General features: G+C 36.7%; 1 protein-coding gene across 7 annotated transcripts in view; it reads right to left on the bottom strand.

Moving 5' to 3' along the window:
* Positions 1-16,598, bottom strand: part of TCF12 (transcription factor 12) — a 355,331-nt gene that overhangs the window by 115,322 nt on the left and 223,411 nt on the right. For 3 of the 7 annotated variants that reach the window (XM_036240996.1, XM_036241013.1, XM_036241030.1), the window contains one exon: positions 9,300-9,371. The exons of the other annotated variants lie outside the window; for them this stretch is intronic. In XM_036240996.1, coding sequence (XP_036096889.1) covers positions 9,300-9,371 — 72 coding nt within the window. The remainder of the gene's footprint in view (positions 1-9,299; positions 9,372-16,598) is intronic. 7 annotated transcript variants of the gene reach the window in all.

The following is a 16,598-nucleotide window of genomic DNA, read 5'->3' as shown; positions in this document are numbered from 1 at the left end:
AATCCACAAATATTATATAGTTTTTAACTAAACTGTTCCTGACAAACAGACATGCTGCTTAATAAGATTTCTGCAGGGATCACAGTTTGGTGTTAATATCAAAGATGGAGACACAAATAAACAATGACAATGGCAGAGGTAACTCTTATTTTCCATTGTAAGATAAAAATAATAACGTAATTAAATCTGACAAGCTACCCAAAATATTTAAAGTTACTGAGGTTACATGAACTTCATAGTAACTGTATATTACACTAGTTATTAGCTTGTGATTGTACAAACATGCATAGTTTATTTATTTAACTTCACACATATACTGATGCTCAAACTTGTTTACTGACATAGTACAAAATAATTTTAAAAAAGACTTGGAGACATATGGACTAATATTCAATCATTTTTATTGACATATACATGCCACACTGGCCAACTCCTTTTTTTTTTTTTTTTTTTTAGTGAGAGGGAGAGAGGGAGGAAGAGAGAGACATGGATGTGAGAGAGACACATCGACTGGCTGCCACCTACACGACCCCAACTGGGGCCAGGGACAAACTGCAACTGAGGTTATTTCCCCTTAGTGGGAACCAAACCTAGGTCTCTCTGGAGCGTCTCAGGCCGACGCTCTAACTGCTGAGCCAAACTGGCCAGGGGCACACTGGCCAACTTTTTTTTTTTGGTACATGCCCCTACCAAGAACTGAACCCGAGACTCTCTGGTCCGCAGGCCGACACTCCAACCGTGGCGCCAAACTGGCCAGGGCCACACTGGCCAACTCTTATAGAAACCTTACAGCTCTAAAGTTGGCACCTATTGAACCTTAGATATATAAAATAATTCTTGTGATAACAAAAGTAGTTATTAGAAAATGCTTTAATAATTAGGTGTATAATTTTGAGCCCATTAGGATTATTACAGCATATGTCTTAAGAAGCACTTACTAGCTATTACTGATGAAGCACATGGTTCATGTAAAGTAATGACAACACATAAAAATGCAGATTTATGAAAAGAGGATAATGTGATCTATTTGCCTCACATTCTTACCATAAGGTAATATGTTCTACATAAAGAATTTTAATTTGCAAAATATATATATATGAAATAAAAAGAAAAAAGTTTAACTCTTTAAGGATATATCCTCTATAACTAAGACTGCTTGTAAGAGTCAAGGTGATATCTTGAGGTTTTGGACTCTGTTCTTTTGCTCTCAGAATCTGACCTCACAAAACTATTAAAAGGATTGTACATTTGCAATTCTGACAGATATCCCTTCCCATGCCTCATCAAAACGGGTCAGGAACCCTGCTGGACCAAGACGATGGCAGAGATTGAAGAGAAAATGCCAACTCAGAACAATTGGTAGAGAGATTATTGGGGGAAAAAAAGAGAACAGCCTACATCTGTAGTTTGGAGGTATTACTTTATTAATCAAATAAATTAAACAAGGTTATAAAACATTAAAAATCATAAGTAAATTACTTAGAAAATGCTGCCTTGGAGCACATCTCAAAAAAGTCAATTGTACAGTACATCTACTATGCCCCATCCCCCCACAAGAACCTTGGGTCATAGTTTAAGATTTAAATGACTGGAAAAGTTTATAATCTTTGCCTCTCTACTTTTATGACACACTATGAGAGGAAGTGAGTTGATGCCAAACCTCAATCAGAAATATTACCCACCAACTATTTCTACTGTTTCTTTGAGAAAATACACTTTGCTTTATAAGATGATCTCCATACAAAATGTGGCAGCTATCACTAAACAGGTTCTTCTCTTCAATTAGAAAAAAAAAATCATGTTTCATATCCTTGGCAGGACAGAACTGGAAGACTACATTAACATTTAAACAGATAACATAATACCATAAAGCTTAAAAAAAAAAGGCTATACCAATGGCTTGTCATTTACTACGATGTACTAACAACTAATTATTGGTTGAAAAATGCACTAAGCCCTTTCTATCTGGCAAATTCCCTTTCCTGAAACATTATTTCAAATAACCACTAAAGACTTCAAGCTAAGCAACAACTTAAAGTCTGTTATATTTTCACTCAAATATACTAGTAAGAGAGTCTTTTCTAAAAATTTATTGTTGAGGTGGAAAAGGGAACAAAGTAAGAGATCAATATTAGCTCTGTTTTTAATAAAGTACAGCTTTCAAATATAATATTAACAATTACCTATGTGCAGGCTACCCATTTAATAGGCTGTTTAAAAAATATAAAGTTTTGCCCTGGCCGGTTTGGCTCAGCGGTTAGAGCGTCAGCCTGCGGTCCGGAGAGACCCGGGTTCGGTTCCCGCTAAGGGCATGTACCTCGGTTGCAGTTTGTCCCCGGCCCTGGTTGGTCGTGTGGGTGGCAGCCACTCGATGTGTCCCTTTCACGTCGATGTTTCTCTCGCTCTCTCTCCCTCCCACTCTATCTGTTCCAAAAATGGAACAGATGAGGATTAAAAAAAAAAAAAAGTTTTAAAATTTACTTTTTTGTGCCTATTAAAATGTCTAACCTTCTGTTCACAAAGGATATTCAAATTAGGGAGAATAAAAACTAATTTAAAAAACTTATTGGTGTAACAATGGTTAATAAAGAATGAAAACTAATTTAATATAAGCTAAAAACATTACAAAGTAAAAGTTTCATCTGTAATGAAAAGTTAATAGCTTGTTTTTAAATTAATACTTAACCTATTCAAATGACATTTGGAAATGCATATAAATCTTATTTCACCTTTCATTTATTAGTTATTTCTTAGGGACTTAGAAGTTTGGGTACTCCTGAAATATAATAATGTGTACTCAGTCTGAGAATTAGAAGACATTCATCTTTAATTCTTTCAAAATTATTTTTCACAAGAACTATTTTCATAAATTAAAATGAATCATATAAGCCTATTTTATCTCAGGTGTCTGACAAAAACTTTTGGCTATTCTGTTTCTGCTAATTTTTACATAAATATTATATATAAATGCATATGTGCACAATTTTAATAGTAAGGTTAGGCTGAACACAGTTTAAGAACTAGTATAATAGTTTAAGAACTATTAGATATATAAGTAACTATATATATCTAATTTTCCTTAAAACACCTATAAAGTATATATTACAATTTATTGGGATATTCTAGTAGAGGGATTTTATTTGTGCATGGGTATGTGTGCATCATAGACCACTTTGGAAGTCTTTTCAGAATAATGTGTTTAAATGCACAAAACAGGACTGACTGGTGTGGCTCAGTGGTTAAGCATCGACCCATGCACCAAGAGGTTGCTGGTTCAATTCCTGGTCAGGGCACATACCCAGGTTGTGGGCTCGATTTCCAGTGGGGGACATGCAGGAGACAGCCAGCTGATATTCTCTCTCACTGATGTTCCCCCCCCCCATTTCCTCTCTCTAATCAATAAACAAAAAAACACACACAAAAAAAAATACATAGTATTTTACAGTATATTGCTATATCATCAAAATGTTAAAAAAATGTTCTGACATGGTATATATGCTTTTTTATTAACACATTAAATAAAATCTAGAAGCGGACCTATTAACAATGGCAATTTCAAAGCATAAAATGATAATTTAAGATCTCTGCAACAACTATATCATGCTATGAAAATATCTGTTCTATTGGTAACAAAAATCATTAGGAATTTTTTGCTATCCTCATTCATAACTGAAGGATATGCTAATTTCCAGTCAAAGGTTGGTAAAAATAAAAATGACATTTTCTCCCCTGTCCAAATTTACTGATTATCCTTCTATTCTGGGAATCATTGGATTCCATGCTCAGAATTCCAACTCTAGTAGGACAGCAATACATTACTGGGAAGATACACAGATACTGTATATCATGCCATCAGACATTTTCTAAATAAGAATCTCCTGTGCTTACATTATGTAAAATAAAAGTATTTTAAGTAGTAGCTAGACTTACATGATTTACATTAACCACAGTTTTTTCTGACTCCAAACTGCTCAAGAAATGATAGATGATTTTGGCTAATTTGTACAGTGTTTAAAACAATAGTTTAGGAAACAGCAAATTACTGAAGTTCGAGAAATTATTTACCCAGTTGTTTGTGTAAGATTCATAAACTATTTGAGGCAATAATTATTATTGTAACACATTTTCTCAGAATTAAATAAAAAAATTCATCATGTTACCTATCAATGACATTTATGATGCAACAATAAATTCTAAAATACAAACTATGTTAGCCTATAACGAGTTTTTCAAAAGATAAATTTGCATACATTCTTTTGACACAGGACACAATCAGCAGCCAAACTGGGGTTGGGAGTGGAGAGGCATAATTCTACATTCCCATTCCTCCCCAACCCAATCACAAATATTCAATAGTTAATTAGATAGAAGAATCTGAGTTCAATACATTCTATCCAACGTATATGGGCTAGTCACTGTGACAGATGGTTATGAGATGAAGACCAAAGCCTCTGCCCCTCAATAGGTGCCAACTAGTGAAAAAGGTTTACAGCTTATTTGGATGATAAACAAGTTTCATAGTTAAGGTTAGGTGTCTTGAGCTCCAGATCCAAAATGCACTGTGGGTGGTTATAGAGGAGTGGACAAGGAATTGCCTAGGGCTAAGGCAATCCAGAAGGCCTACTGAACCAAGAAGGGAACCCCTACTCAAACTTGAATAAAGAAATTGGCACCTCTGGTCATACTACAGGTGGAAATAAAATTACCCACCCTGTCACAGAAGAGGACTCTTTTGAGTAACTGGCCTATGTGAGAACGATTTGGCCTTTGAAGCAAGTGCTTTTCCAACAAAAGTGCCTGGCACAGTGGTTCCCAACCTTCCTAATGCCGCGCGACCCTTTAATATGGTTCCTCATGTTGTGGTGACCCCCAACCATAAAATTATTCTCATTGCTACTTCATAACTGTAATTTTGCTACTGTTATGTCTCAGGCGACCCCTGTGAAAGGGTCATTCGACCCCCAAAGGGGTCGTGACCCACAGGTCAAGAACCATTGGACTCCGGCAGATAAGTTTGTATTTTGCCCTACACATAGTTTTAGGGCTGTCAAATTGCTTTTCATTTAGATCCAGGTTATGCTGTCCAGAAACTAAGAGAACAATCAATCAGTCTCAAGGATAAAAGGGATATGCACTGACTGGGATAAGTTGATCAAATAACTGAGTAAACTGTAAGACCAGACCTCAAGGCTATGCTCTAGGATTAAAGAATGAGCATCCAGCCCTGGCCTGTTTGGCACAGCCATTAAAGCATCAGCCCCAGAGAGACATGGGTTCTGTTCTTGCTAAGGACACATACCTCGGTTGCAGTTTGCCCTGGCCCCTGGTTGGGGTCGTGTGGGTGGCAATCAGTCAATGTGTCTCTCTCACATCAATGTTTCTCTCTTTCTCTTCCTCCCTCTCTCCCTCCCGCTCTAGCTGAAGATAAATGCAAAAATGTCCTCAGGTGAGGATAAAAAAAAAAGAATGAGCATCCGGCTAATCTCGGGAGAGTCTAGCAATGAGAACCAAATATAAAGAGGATCCCCATCTCTCATGTTATAGAGACATATTTCACTGATTTTATAAATTAAATGCCCCCCCCCCCAATCAGCATTAAGACAAAGAAGAGGGTAGAAAGATAATGCTGAAAACAAAATGGAAAAGAAAATAAAAACACACACACACACAAAAGAAGAGAACCAAGGAAATCTGCCCTCCTGGACGACAACTCTGGAATTTTACTATTCTGTACAAGCAGTCAAGAATACATTGTGGTTTTTTAAAACAGTCATACTACCTTGTGGGCAAAAATTAGAGCTTTAAAAAAAAACACCCCAAAACTTGAACTACTGTTAAACTAAATTACCATACCCTGTACTTACACAAGTGATTTTTTTCTAAACAGAAATGCATTTCATTTCTTAAAAAAAAAATCATATTAATTTTTAATTTTTTAAATTAAAAAATTTGCAATTACAGTTGACATACAATATTATATTAGTTTCAGTTATACAATATAGTGATTTAGACATTTCTATAACTTAAAACGTGATCACTGCGATAAATCTAATACCCATCTGACACCATACATAGTTATTACAGTATTCCCTATGCTGTACTTTACATTCCCATGATTATTATTTTTTTATCCTCATCCAAGGATATTTTTCCATTTATCTTCATATAGAATGGGAGAGAGGGAGAGACAGAAACATCGACATGAGAGAGACAGATTGACTGACTGCCACCTGCATGACCCTGACCAGGGCCAGGGACAAACTGCAACCGAGGTACGTGCCCTTGGCTCTTTGGTCTGTGGGCTGACACTCTAACCCAGTGGTTCTCAACCTTCCTAATGCCGACCCTTTATACAGTTCCTCTTGTTGCATGTGGGCGGCCCCGGCCCCTGGAGACGGATAGAAGAGTGGTGTCTCGGTTCCTAAGACCATCGGAAATATGTGTTTTTCGAAGGTCTAAGGCGACCCCTGTGATCGCGACCCACAGGTTGAGAACCGCTGCTCTAACCGCTGAGCCAAACCAGCCAGGACCCATGACTATTTTTTTAAAATTATTTAAAATTTCATCTTTGATTCATCACATTACTCTAACCCATCTGAGTTTATGTCAAATATTTGGAAACTCCAGAAAAGAGGAAGAACATGATTAGAAAATTGCTAACACTTATTCCACCTTAAGAGTTGAAATCATACACACCCCCAGGAAAGTGGAAGAAATAGCAAAATGACAAGAACCCTTGGAGGGTCATTTAATTGGGTGGAATGTGCCACACCTAATTTTGGGAACCCTGGTTTTAAGTATTCATATTTTAAATCCAATTTTGGTAACTTCTTGAAGGACAGGTAAATTATAGGACCCCACCCCCACCCCCATCATTTCTGAGTAATCAGAATTCTCAAATGAAACCAAGTGACTTTTTTCAGGATCAAAGACTTAGCTTTCAATGTGACTTCAGAAGCTAACTAGGTCCAATTCCCACCCAAAGCAGCACTAAAAAAGGCCCACTGATGACTGCTTTCTACTTTGTATCACTCACATTTTAAGCATAATGCTTAAAAATAACCCCTAAAGGCCAGACTGGTGAGGAATCTGGAAATCAGAACAGCTAAAAGGACTGGGATGTTAGTTCAGAGAAGAGAAAATCTGGGAGAAGTGTGGTCTCTGTATTTTTTAATACTCGCAAAACTATCATGCCAAGGAGTAATCAGAGTGACCTAGAAACAAAGGATAAAAATACAGAGATGCATTATTTTAGCTTGTTATGAGAAAGAACTCTCAGAAAACAGAATTTTCAACCGTAAAATAAAAACTGCACAAAAAATTTATATACTGTTCCAGCTATTTTTAGTAAAGAGATTTGTGGAACAATTAGCTTAAAAAATATTTTTTTTCTTTATTGATTTCAGAGAAAGAAGGGAGAGGGCGGGAGAGATAAACACCGGTGAGAGAGAACATCGACTGGCCGTCCCCAGCATGCCCCACACTGGGGATTTGGCCCACAACTTGGGCATATACCCTGACCAGGAATCAAACTGGAGACCTCTTGGTGCATGGGTCAATGCTCAACCACTGAGCAACACCAGCCGGGCAACAATTAGCTTCTTTTGTTGAGAATTTATTCATGCAGTGAAAAACTTAGACATTTTTTATTTTTTATTCTTTCTGTTAATCCTCACTCAAGAATTTTTTTTCCCACTGATTTGTTTTTAGAGAGTGTGTGTGTGTGTGGGGGAGACAGAGAGAAAGAGAGAGAGAGAGGGAGAGCAAGAGAGAGGGAGAGAGGAAGGGGGGGGGGAGAGAGAGGAGAGAGACACATTGCCTCTCGCACATGCCCTGACTAGAATTGAATTTGAGACCCTTTGGTGCACTGGTAGATGCTCTAACCATTGAGCTTCTGAACATCACTGAACACCAGCCAGGGCAACAGACATTTTTAGCAGCATGAGTTCATATTTATTGGACATTTGGGTGTTTTATAGTGAAATGGCTATTCAAGTTTTTTTTTGCCCACATTTTTTCCTACTGAATTATGTGTCATTGTTGATATACAGAAGTTCTTCACTTATTTTTGATACAAGACTTTTTATTATATCTATGCCAATATTTCCGGTTGCCCTTTCACTCTCTTAATGGTATCTTCTTACAAACAAATTCTTCATTTTAACATAGGTCAATTTGTCCATTTTTTCTTTAGGATTAGCACTTTCTGGTGTGTATATTGTTTAATAAATCTCTGCCTATTCCAAGGTTACAAATCTATTTTTTAAAATACTGTCTTCATTTAAAAACTTAATGATTATCTTTCACATGTAAATCTGAACTTGGCTTCTGTGTACGTTGGTAGGGGCTCAAGGTACATGTTTTTTTTCCATAGGAAAATCCGCTAGACTTCATCAGTACTGAAAAGATGATCTATATATTGAATGTATCATCATGGCTGCTGTGTGGAGAATAAACTATAAGGGAGTAAGTGTGGAAGCAGGCAGACCAATTAGAAGACTATTAAAATAATGCAGATGAAGCTAATGGTGGCTTTAATTCTTCCAAGCCACTGAGGTAGGTACTACTAAATCTGTTTTACTAATGGGGATAAATGATTTCCCCAAAGTCACAGAATTAATAAGTAGCCCAAAGAGCTAGAGAATACAGGGCTATCTGACACCAAATTCTTAACAGCATACTATATTGCACTGTTTTCCAGAGGAGGTTTAGGACACAATTCCCATATTCTGATATTATATGTAGACATTTGGTAGAGCCCGAATATAGCATAAGAATTTTTCTCTGTTTAGCCCTCTAAGCAGCCTCTACCAATCAACTAATTTGGCACTGGATGTGACATCTATTCCTGCTGAAAAGAGGGACTGATGACAAATCACCCCCAAAATGACTGGCAGCAAAACCCACCTATCCCAAAGGTTGGCTCTGGATATTACGAGAACATGGTCAGTTACGCTGGTTTCTTTCATAAGTAATTGCTATTGTTATCAGTTCTCACAAAGGGCACATGATGATGTTACTTTTGCTTCAAGTGCCTGTTAGAAAAATACTTATCCTGATCTTGTTTTTCTGGGGCCCAGTTTCCTACTCTGTAAAAATGAACAAACTGCACAAGATCAGAGGTTGCATAATGGCATCCGCGAGGTTGGTTTGTATGGCCAATGCAGGGATCTGTGTATGTGTTTCAAACAACTTTTGTTACAAAATATTTGTTGTAGCAGCTACGACATTATGGAAAATATAGGTGGCTCAGCATTTCTTACACCATGAAGAACTTCTACTTCAGGAATGTAACTGACCCGAGGGCTCCAGCTGCTCTGCTCTGAAGTCCATGACTGCTTTTGCATTGAGAATCCCTTGCTTCCAGCATGCTTCAACAAAAAAAAAGCATGGTGAGGAAACTAAAGCACGCCCCTTCCTGAGAGACATGGCATTCCTTTGTTAACTAACTTGGGCTCAAGAACTCCCAGGATGCTTTGCTGAACCTTCCTTAGAGTGTACAGCAGTCTAGGTCTCTTCCACTTCCTCTCCTTACTCTTAAAGTCTCGAAACTGCTGTGGGCATGGTGTCAGGAACTAGCATGTGCTGACTAGCGATTATATACAAGGTACTGTGAAGTTGCTTTACCTACATTGCTGGTACCATTGCTAGTTGTATTTTTCTTCCTACTAGAAATCCTGTTAATACCAAGGAGTGATTGAAGGAAGCTGATAACAGCTGTGAGATATGACAGTAAATTTTCAAGATTTCCTATAGATCTCAATCTACTGGCTGGAGAAACCTGCCCTATAATACTTTACTGGCAGTATGTGCTCTTTTGCCACCAATTCTAAATAATGTTTTTATGAGGAAACAGCCAGAGACAAAGAGATTATGAAAGATATAGCTGCCTCAAAATTTATTTCTGCAGCAGTATAGTGAATACCTGAAACTTTCCTGCAAACTAAAATTTACTCTTTCAACAAATAACATACTACTTAAGAAATAATTGTTAACTTCATGAGTAACAGCACAAATTGGAACAGTTTCCCCATTTGTCTGAAAGCTAATATTACTTCAATGTTCATTTTTGTAAGGCATACTGATTTGCATTCATTAATTCTTATTCACAATCTAGTAAATAAAAAAATTCCATGTGCTAACTTTTAAATGTGTAGCATTGGGCTAGTTTTTCTTATAAGATAAAGGATTAACCTAGAAAAAAAATCCTGGATGTTTTAAAAAAAGCTACCTAGATCAACATTACTGTATTTCAAAATGAAATATTTCAATATAGAAATCATGAGAGCTTTTCCATATTTAGTTTTCAGAGAAACAGTATGAAATCCTCACACAGACAAATCTAAATATTTGGGCACAAATCTAAATTTGATCACAGTTTTATAAGCAGTCTATATTCTCCTTCCCCTTGGGTATCTTTGAAAACTCATTATTCACCTAGGCTCTTTGCTCATAGAAAAGTTTTTCCTCTTTTTTTGTGGGTAAATACTACCAAAGGTTTTCTATTTTCCACAGTGTCAATTACACTAATCACCTGGAGAAACATAAAATACTATCCTATAAGGTGGGCAAACCTGTAATGCCATTGGGTATATCACAGCAGAGACCTAGGAATTCTGATTACTGGATTCATCTCTTGGCTTTGACCCTCTCTCACTGAGTGAACTGGGCAAGTTACAAGTCACTTAACATCAATGGTCCCACACACTCTTAGAAAAATCAACCCAGTAACATGCACCTCACACAGGCATGCACAGTTTAATTAATGCCTTTAGTGCTTGGAAATTCTTGTCTGAAAGAACCTAGGCCAGTACTAACTATTAGAATTACAGACTTTGTTTTAGTAGCAATCTGCTCAAACTTACAGAAAAAAAATCTGAAAAGGATCTCAAACTAACAGATTTTTTTTTTAAAAGGAAAGAAAAGAGAGGGGATTTTTAACATAAATGCCTGCCTATTTTCTTCACAACAATTTGTTTAAGTATTATTGGCTAACATTTGTGCCAAGCACACTGCTGGCTACATTGAAGATATTTAAATATCCAGTGCCAACAAGCACAGCTGCTGGACTCTCTATGCCCTTCTCTTGTTCACTCCATGCCAAATTACTCACACAGCTATGAAAGATGAGGCTGAAGCATAGGAAAATGCCAAGTGTGTGTGAGATTAGTAATAAACCAGAGGATCACTATAGAGGTCAGTGATTAGCAAGTTCCCAGTTGTAATCACTTTTCTAACCCACCCTTTATCTCATCACTTATTCCATCTTAACTCTACACCAACTTCCTGTGACAGGCATCAGAACTGTAAGCAGCTACCTAACTAACATTTCTGCAGAATTGCTAAAGCACCAATCAAGTTTCTCATTATCCTGGATAAGAGCACACAGAAAGACCTGGGCAATCTAAATAGGCTTTAGAAATGACTTCTTGAGACTAAAACCTGAGATAAAGTAGTCCAGGATGCAAACAAACATGTACCTATCCAGCTACTCTTCACCATGCTCGCTACCCTTCCTCCTAAAAGCAGACTCACACATTAAATATAAACAAACAGAGGACGAGAAGGTTTGTACAAGACAGTTTGCCCTTCAGCCATCAGAATGCCCAGAAAAATTACAATGCAGAATTCAGTATGACAGGTTGAGGTGGGTAGGGTTTTGGGTATTAGGAATTAATGGACAGAAAGAGATATATTTTGATAAATTTTAGTCATTTATCAAAACTTTCCAGAACATTTTATGGTCCAATTGTGCTATATATAGAATACATAACAAGATATTAATTATAGGTAGCTCAAAATCTAAACTCTACTTCTCTGAGACAGTTTACTTTTAACTGCATTTTCTAAATTATCCCTGAAATCATATTTACATCTATATTGCATTGTTGATTTTCCTTAGGTTCAAAATTTAAGTGTGTTTTCTCACTTAATAATTCCACACTTCCCCAACCACGGTGTTTAGAATTTAGAAAACAAAGACATTTCATCTTTATAGCAATCAGCAGATTATAGAACTAGGAATCATCTCTTCATCTTCAGCTGCATTTCAGGAGAAAATAGCGTGAACACGTATTCTTTAAAAATAATCGAGTAACCTTTGCATCATGTTTATTCCACTCTTAAATAAAAAAGAATTTGAAATAATTCAACTGATGCTTTACAATTTTCTAGGGATTGAATTGAACCAATCCTTCAACACCTTAATCTTGTCTACTCCCCGCACCCATCCCACCCCACCCCAAAATTCAGGTAAAAAAACAATCACATCAAATAATTTGTCTGGGGGAAGAGAAATGAATTTATTATCAAATTATCTTTGTAATCACACACTTAAATAAACTACTCCTTCTGATGTACTGATTGTTTTGACCAAATTCTTGTATGAATGCTTCTCTCAAATATTTCTTGCAATTTTTTTTGCAAAAAATATCACACAAAGATAAATAGAACACAAAGTTCATTATTGTTCATTCCCATCATTTTCCCACATCTTTCTATAGTTTGGTTGTTTAATTTAAACCATGACCTTACCAGGCAAGGTCAGTATCTGAGTCTGTTTTTATGGCACCCAGGGACCAGAAGGCAGATGCCACTTGTTCAGAGAACACTGATCTGGAATTCTAGACTTGTTTTGTTTGTGTGCCAGGGACAGATTCTACTCCAAGGATCTATCTATGGCACATAGCCACGTGGAAGCAGAGAGACAGTTTAACAGAACTGTGATCTAAAACAGCGGATAATAAATGATTGTTAATTAGCTAGTTTCCCTTGACAGCAAGAACTGGAATACAAAGAAAGGAACTAGTCAATGGAACTGCTACCATTCACCAACTATCTGGTCAGAAACAGTGACTGGAAAGAAACAAGCATGGAAAGAGTCAGGAGAGTCTCTTCCTGTCTGCTGTGAACTAGCTGTGTGACATGAACAAAGTCATTAAACTCCCCAGGCCTCAGTTTCTTTACCTGGAGAATGGGTTAAGGTAGGGCAAGTTTGGATTACACGATATCTATATGTTTTAATATCCCATAAATTGACATCCTCATGTATTTTGCTATTAATCAGACACCCCCTTCTAAAAGAATGCAAATTTGGGCACTGCCAGCAGTAAAAGGAAAAAGACAGCTGCTAAAAAATGTAGGAACTTTTGGAATAATAGTAATGTGCAGTTATAAAAATGAAGTGTATAAGCAGTTCATCATACATTTCTTCAATACACTTTGAAATATTTAACCATGTTGAATGAAGCAAATTGAAATCAATATACTCAGAATTAGCAGGACTTCATTCTATTCATATTAAGAAAAACTCTTAATTGTTAATAAAATTTCTCAGTGGAACTCAACACCCTCCACCTATATAATTTAGAAAGGTAGCACATTTTGTATAACACAAAATAAAGCAACTGAAAAGAGACTAGTCTATTTTATTGAAACAGATGGAGAAAGACCAAAAGAAAGTCTTATATCCCCTTTGTGGCCTACTAAGACTTAAATAAGATTCTTGCCACATAATAGGTACTCTGAGGGTAAAATATGAGACATTCCATTTTCGTTGCGTGGCTTCCAGTATTGAAATTTACTGCTATCCTACTTCTGCCATTTGAAAACAGGTAAAGGCTAGCTTCAGGTTCTCAAAAAGTTCATTTGTGAGTCAGGCATAACTCAAAATGAGTTTTTTACACACCAACTCATTATAGAAAGCTATGTAAATCCATTTAAGTCACAGTAGCTTGTGTAAAATATTTGCTTAAGGAAAGAACAAAGGAAGAAAGTAAAGAAGGAAGGAAGGAAGACAAGGACAAAAATATCTATAATAATAAAATTAGGGAGAAGACACCGGGAAGTGGTTTGAACAGGGGCTCTGGACTAACTAGGTTTAAATTCCCACTCTGCCTCAACTAACATTATTACCTAACTTCTCTGACCCTTAATAGTTGCCTCAACTGAAGATAACCCAGTTTCACCTCACTGGGTTTTTGTGAAGATAAAATGTATTGGCATATAAAGTATGTAGAACAGTGAAAAACACAAGATAAGAGCTAACTATATTATTATTTTTAAAATTAAATAAGCTAATGGTTTCCCTCTTCCCATAGCATTAATGAATGGGTATATCTCTAGTACTATTTGTACACTGAGCCACAATTAAATTTCTATTCACAAATGAAATAAAGAGAAAGATTTACCAAAGAATGCATGCAAGACCTAAAAAAAGTGGTAAGAGATTTGAAGAGAAATGAAAGCATAAACAAAAAACAATCTAAAGTGAATTTTAAGAGACTTGTAGATTCTATAATATAGAAGAAACAGGGTAGACAGGCTTGGATGTAATACTTAACCTGTTTACTCTCTTTTTCACAGGGGTTGAGCAAAATGGTCATAGGAGATTATCTTGAGTCTGATGGTTCTAAGTCACTGGTTCAAGATAACTTGGTTGCTGTCTGACGTTCATGGGGGATACAGGGACATACCGTCCTTCTTAGGTAAAAAGAAGGTGTTACTAGTGTTACAATGAGGAGGTGTTTGTTACAGTGTATAAACGGACGTGAAGTTTACTATTTCAATGTTTTCATCTAGGGAAGAACCTATTCCTAAAAATATGTACAAAATCCACTGGAAAAAGAGAGAAAAAGTCTAAATCTTAAAAAAAACAAAAAACCTCGTTTCTCTGTGTGCTTCATTTTGACGTTTTACATTTAATGTCATTAGTAATACAGCTGGACTTAAATGAACCACTTTGTGAGATGTTTTCTATTTGTTTCATATGTTCTTTTCTTTTTTAACCTGCTTTTGGATTGAGTGTTCCACTTAGTCTGTACTGTTGGCTTTTAATTTTTAGTGTTTGCCCTCAATTTACATTACAGTGTATCTTTCAATAGCAGGGTCTACTTTGAAATAATAATGTAATAGTGTAACAACCTTACAATATATTTCCGAAATCCTCCTTTGCATCCTTTGGGTTATTGTTGCCATACATTTTACTTTTGCATATTTTAAATGTATGTATAGTATGTCCCTGTATCCCCCATATGTATAGTGTTACTATTTTTGCTTAGACATTTAGTTATTTTATAGTGTGATTAAAAATGAAAAAAAAAAACATTTAAAAAAATATGTTTTCATTGATTTTCTTTTTAGAGAAAGAGGAAGGGAGAGAGATAGAAATATCAATGAGAGAGAGAAACATCAATCGGCTGCCTCTTGCATGCCCATTCTGGTTGAGCCTGCAACCCAGGCATGTGCTCTGACGGGAATCCAATGGGGACCTCTCAGTCCATGGGACAGCACTCAATCCACTGAGCCATACCGGCTGAGCAAGGAAACAGGTCTTTTATATTTACTTTCATTTTTTCCATTTCTGGGGCCCTCATTTCTTTGAATAGATCAGGGGTTGGCATATATGACCCATGAATCAAAGCTGGCCTGCTTCTTATTTTTGTAAATAAAGTTTTACTGGAACACAGCCACACTCATTTGTTTATGACTTGTCTACAGTTGCTTTTGTGCTTTAAGGGCAGAGTTGAATAGTCATGACAGAGATGTCTGACCCACAAAGCCCAAAATATGTAATATATGGCTCTCTACAGAAAAAACTGCTGAGTCCTGGTATAGATCCAAGTTTCTGTCTGGAGTCACATTCCCTCTGCCTGAAGAACTTTGTTTAACAGTTATTATAATACAAGTCTGCTGGGGATGGATTCTCTCACCTTTTCTGTATCTGAAAAAGCCTTAACTTTGCCCTCATAAAAAAAAAAAAAAGTATTTTTGTCCGGCCAGAGTGGCTCAGTGGTTGAATGTCAACTCATGCACCAAGAGGTCGCTGGTTTGATTCCTGGTCAGGGAACATGCCCAGGTTGTGGGCCAACTCCCCAGTGGGGGGCGTGCAGGAGGCAGCCAATCAATGTTTCTATCTCTCCTGCTCCCTTCCTCTCTGTCTAAAATCAATAAAGAAAAAAAATATTTTCAAAGGACAGACCACTCTGAGTTGACAATTAAAAAAATTTTTTAAATGTTTTCATTGATTTTTTTAGAGAGAGAGAAATAAAAATATTGATGAGAGAGAGAAACAGCAATCGGCTGCCTCCTGCACACCCCTGCTGGGGATGGAGCCCGCAATCCGGGCATGTGCCCTGACCAGGAATCAAACCAGGACCTCTCAGTCCATGGGCTGACTCTCAAGCCACTGAGCTGCACCAGCTGGACACAATTTAAAAATTTTTATACTCATTTAGAAATGTCCTTATTTTAATTTCTCTGTACATACTTATTTTTTCTGCCTCTGGCTGCCTTCAAGATGTTTTTTCTTTATTGTTGGCTTTAATCAGTTTGAACATAATATGTCTAGTTGTGTGTGTGTATGTGTGTGTGTGTTTTGCTTTTAAAATCTTGGATCTATAATTTTTTCTCTCTCCCTCAGTCTGAGACTTCAGTCACATGTATTATGCTTTGACATTGTCCCGTAGCTCTAGTCTGCTATCACTCTTTTTTCTGTTTCGGGTTGGATTTCCATTGACCTACACTCAAATTCACTGATTTCTTCTGCAATTGTGTTGTCTACTGATGATCCTAAAGGAATTCTTCATCTCTGATATCAT

Source organism: Molossus molossus, unplaced genomic scaffold (assembly GCF_014108415.1).
Source record: "Molossus molossus isolate mMolMol1 unplaced genomic scaffold, mMolMol1.p scaffold_m16_p_1, whole genome shotgun sequence".
In the NCBI taxonomy this organism is placed as follows: domain Eukaryota; kingdom Metazoa; phylum Chordata; class Mammalia; order Chiroptera; family Molossidae; genus Molossus; species Molossus molossus.
Note: the sequence above shows the minus strand (reverse complement) of the source record. Positions and strands in the feature narration are given on the sequence as shown.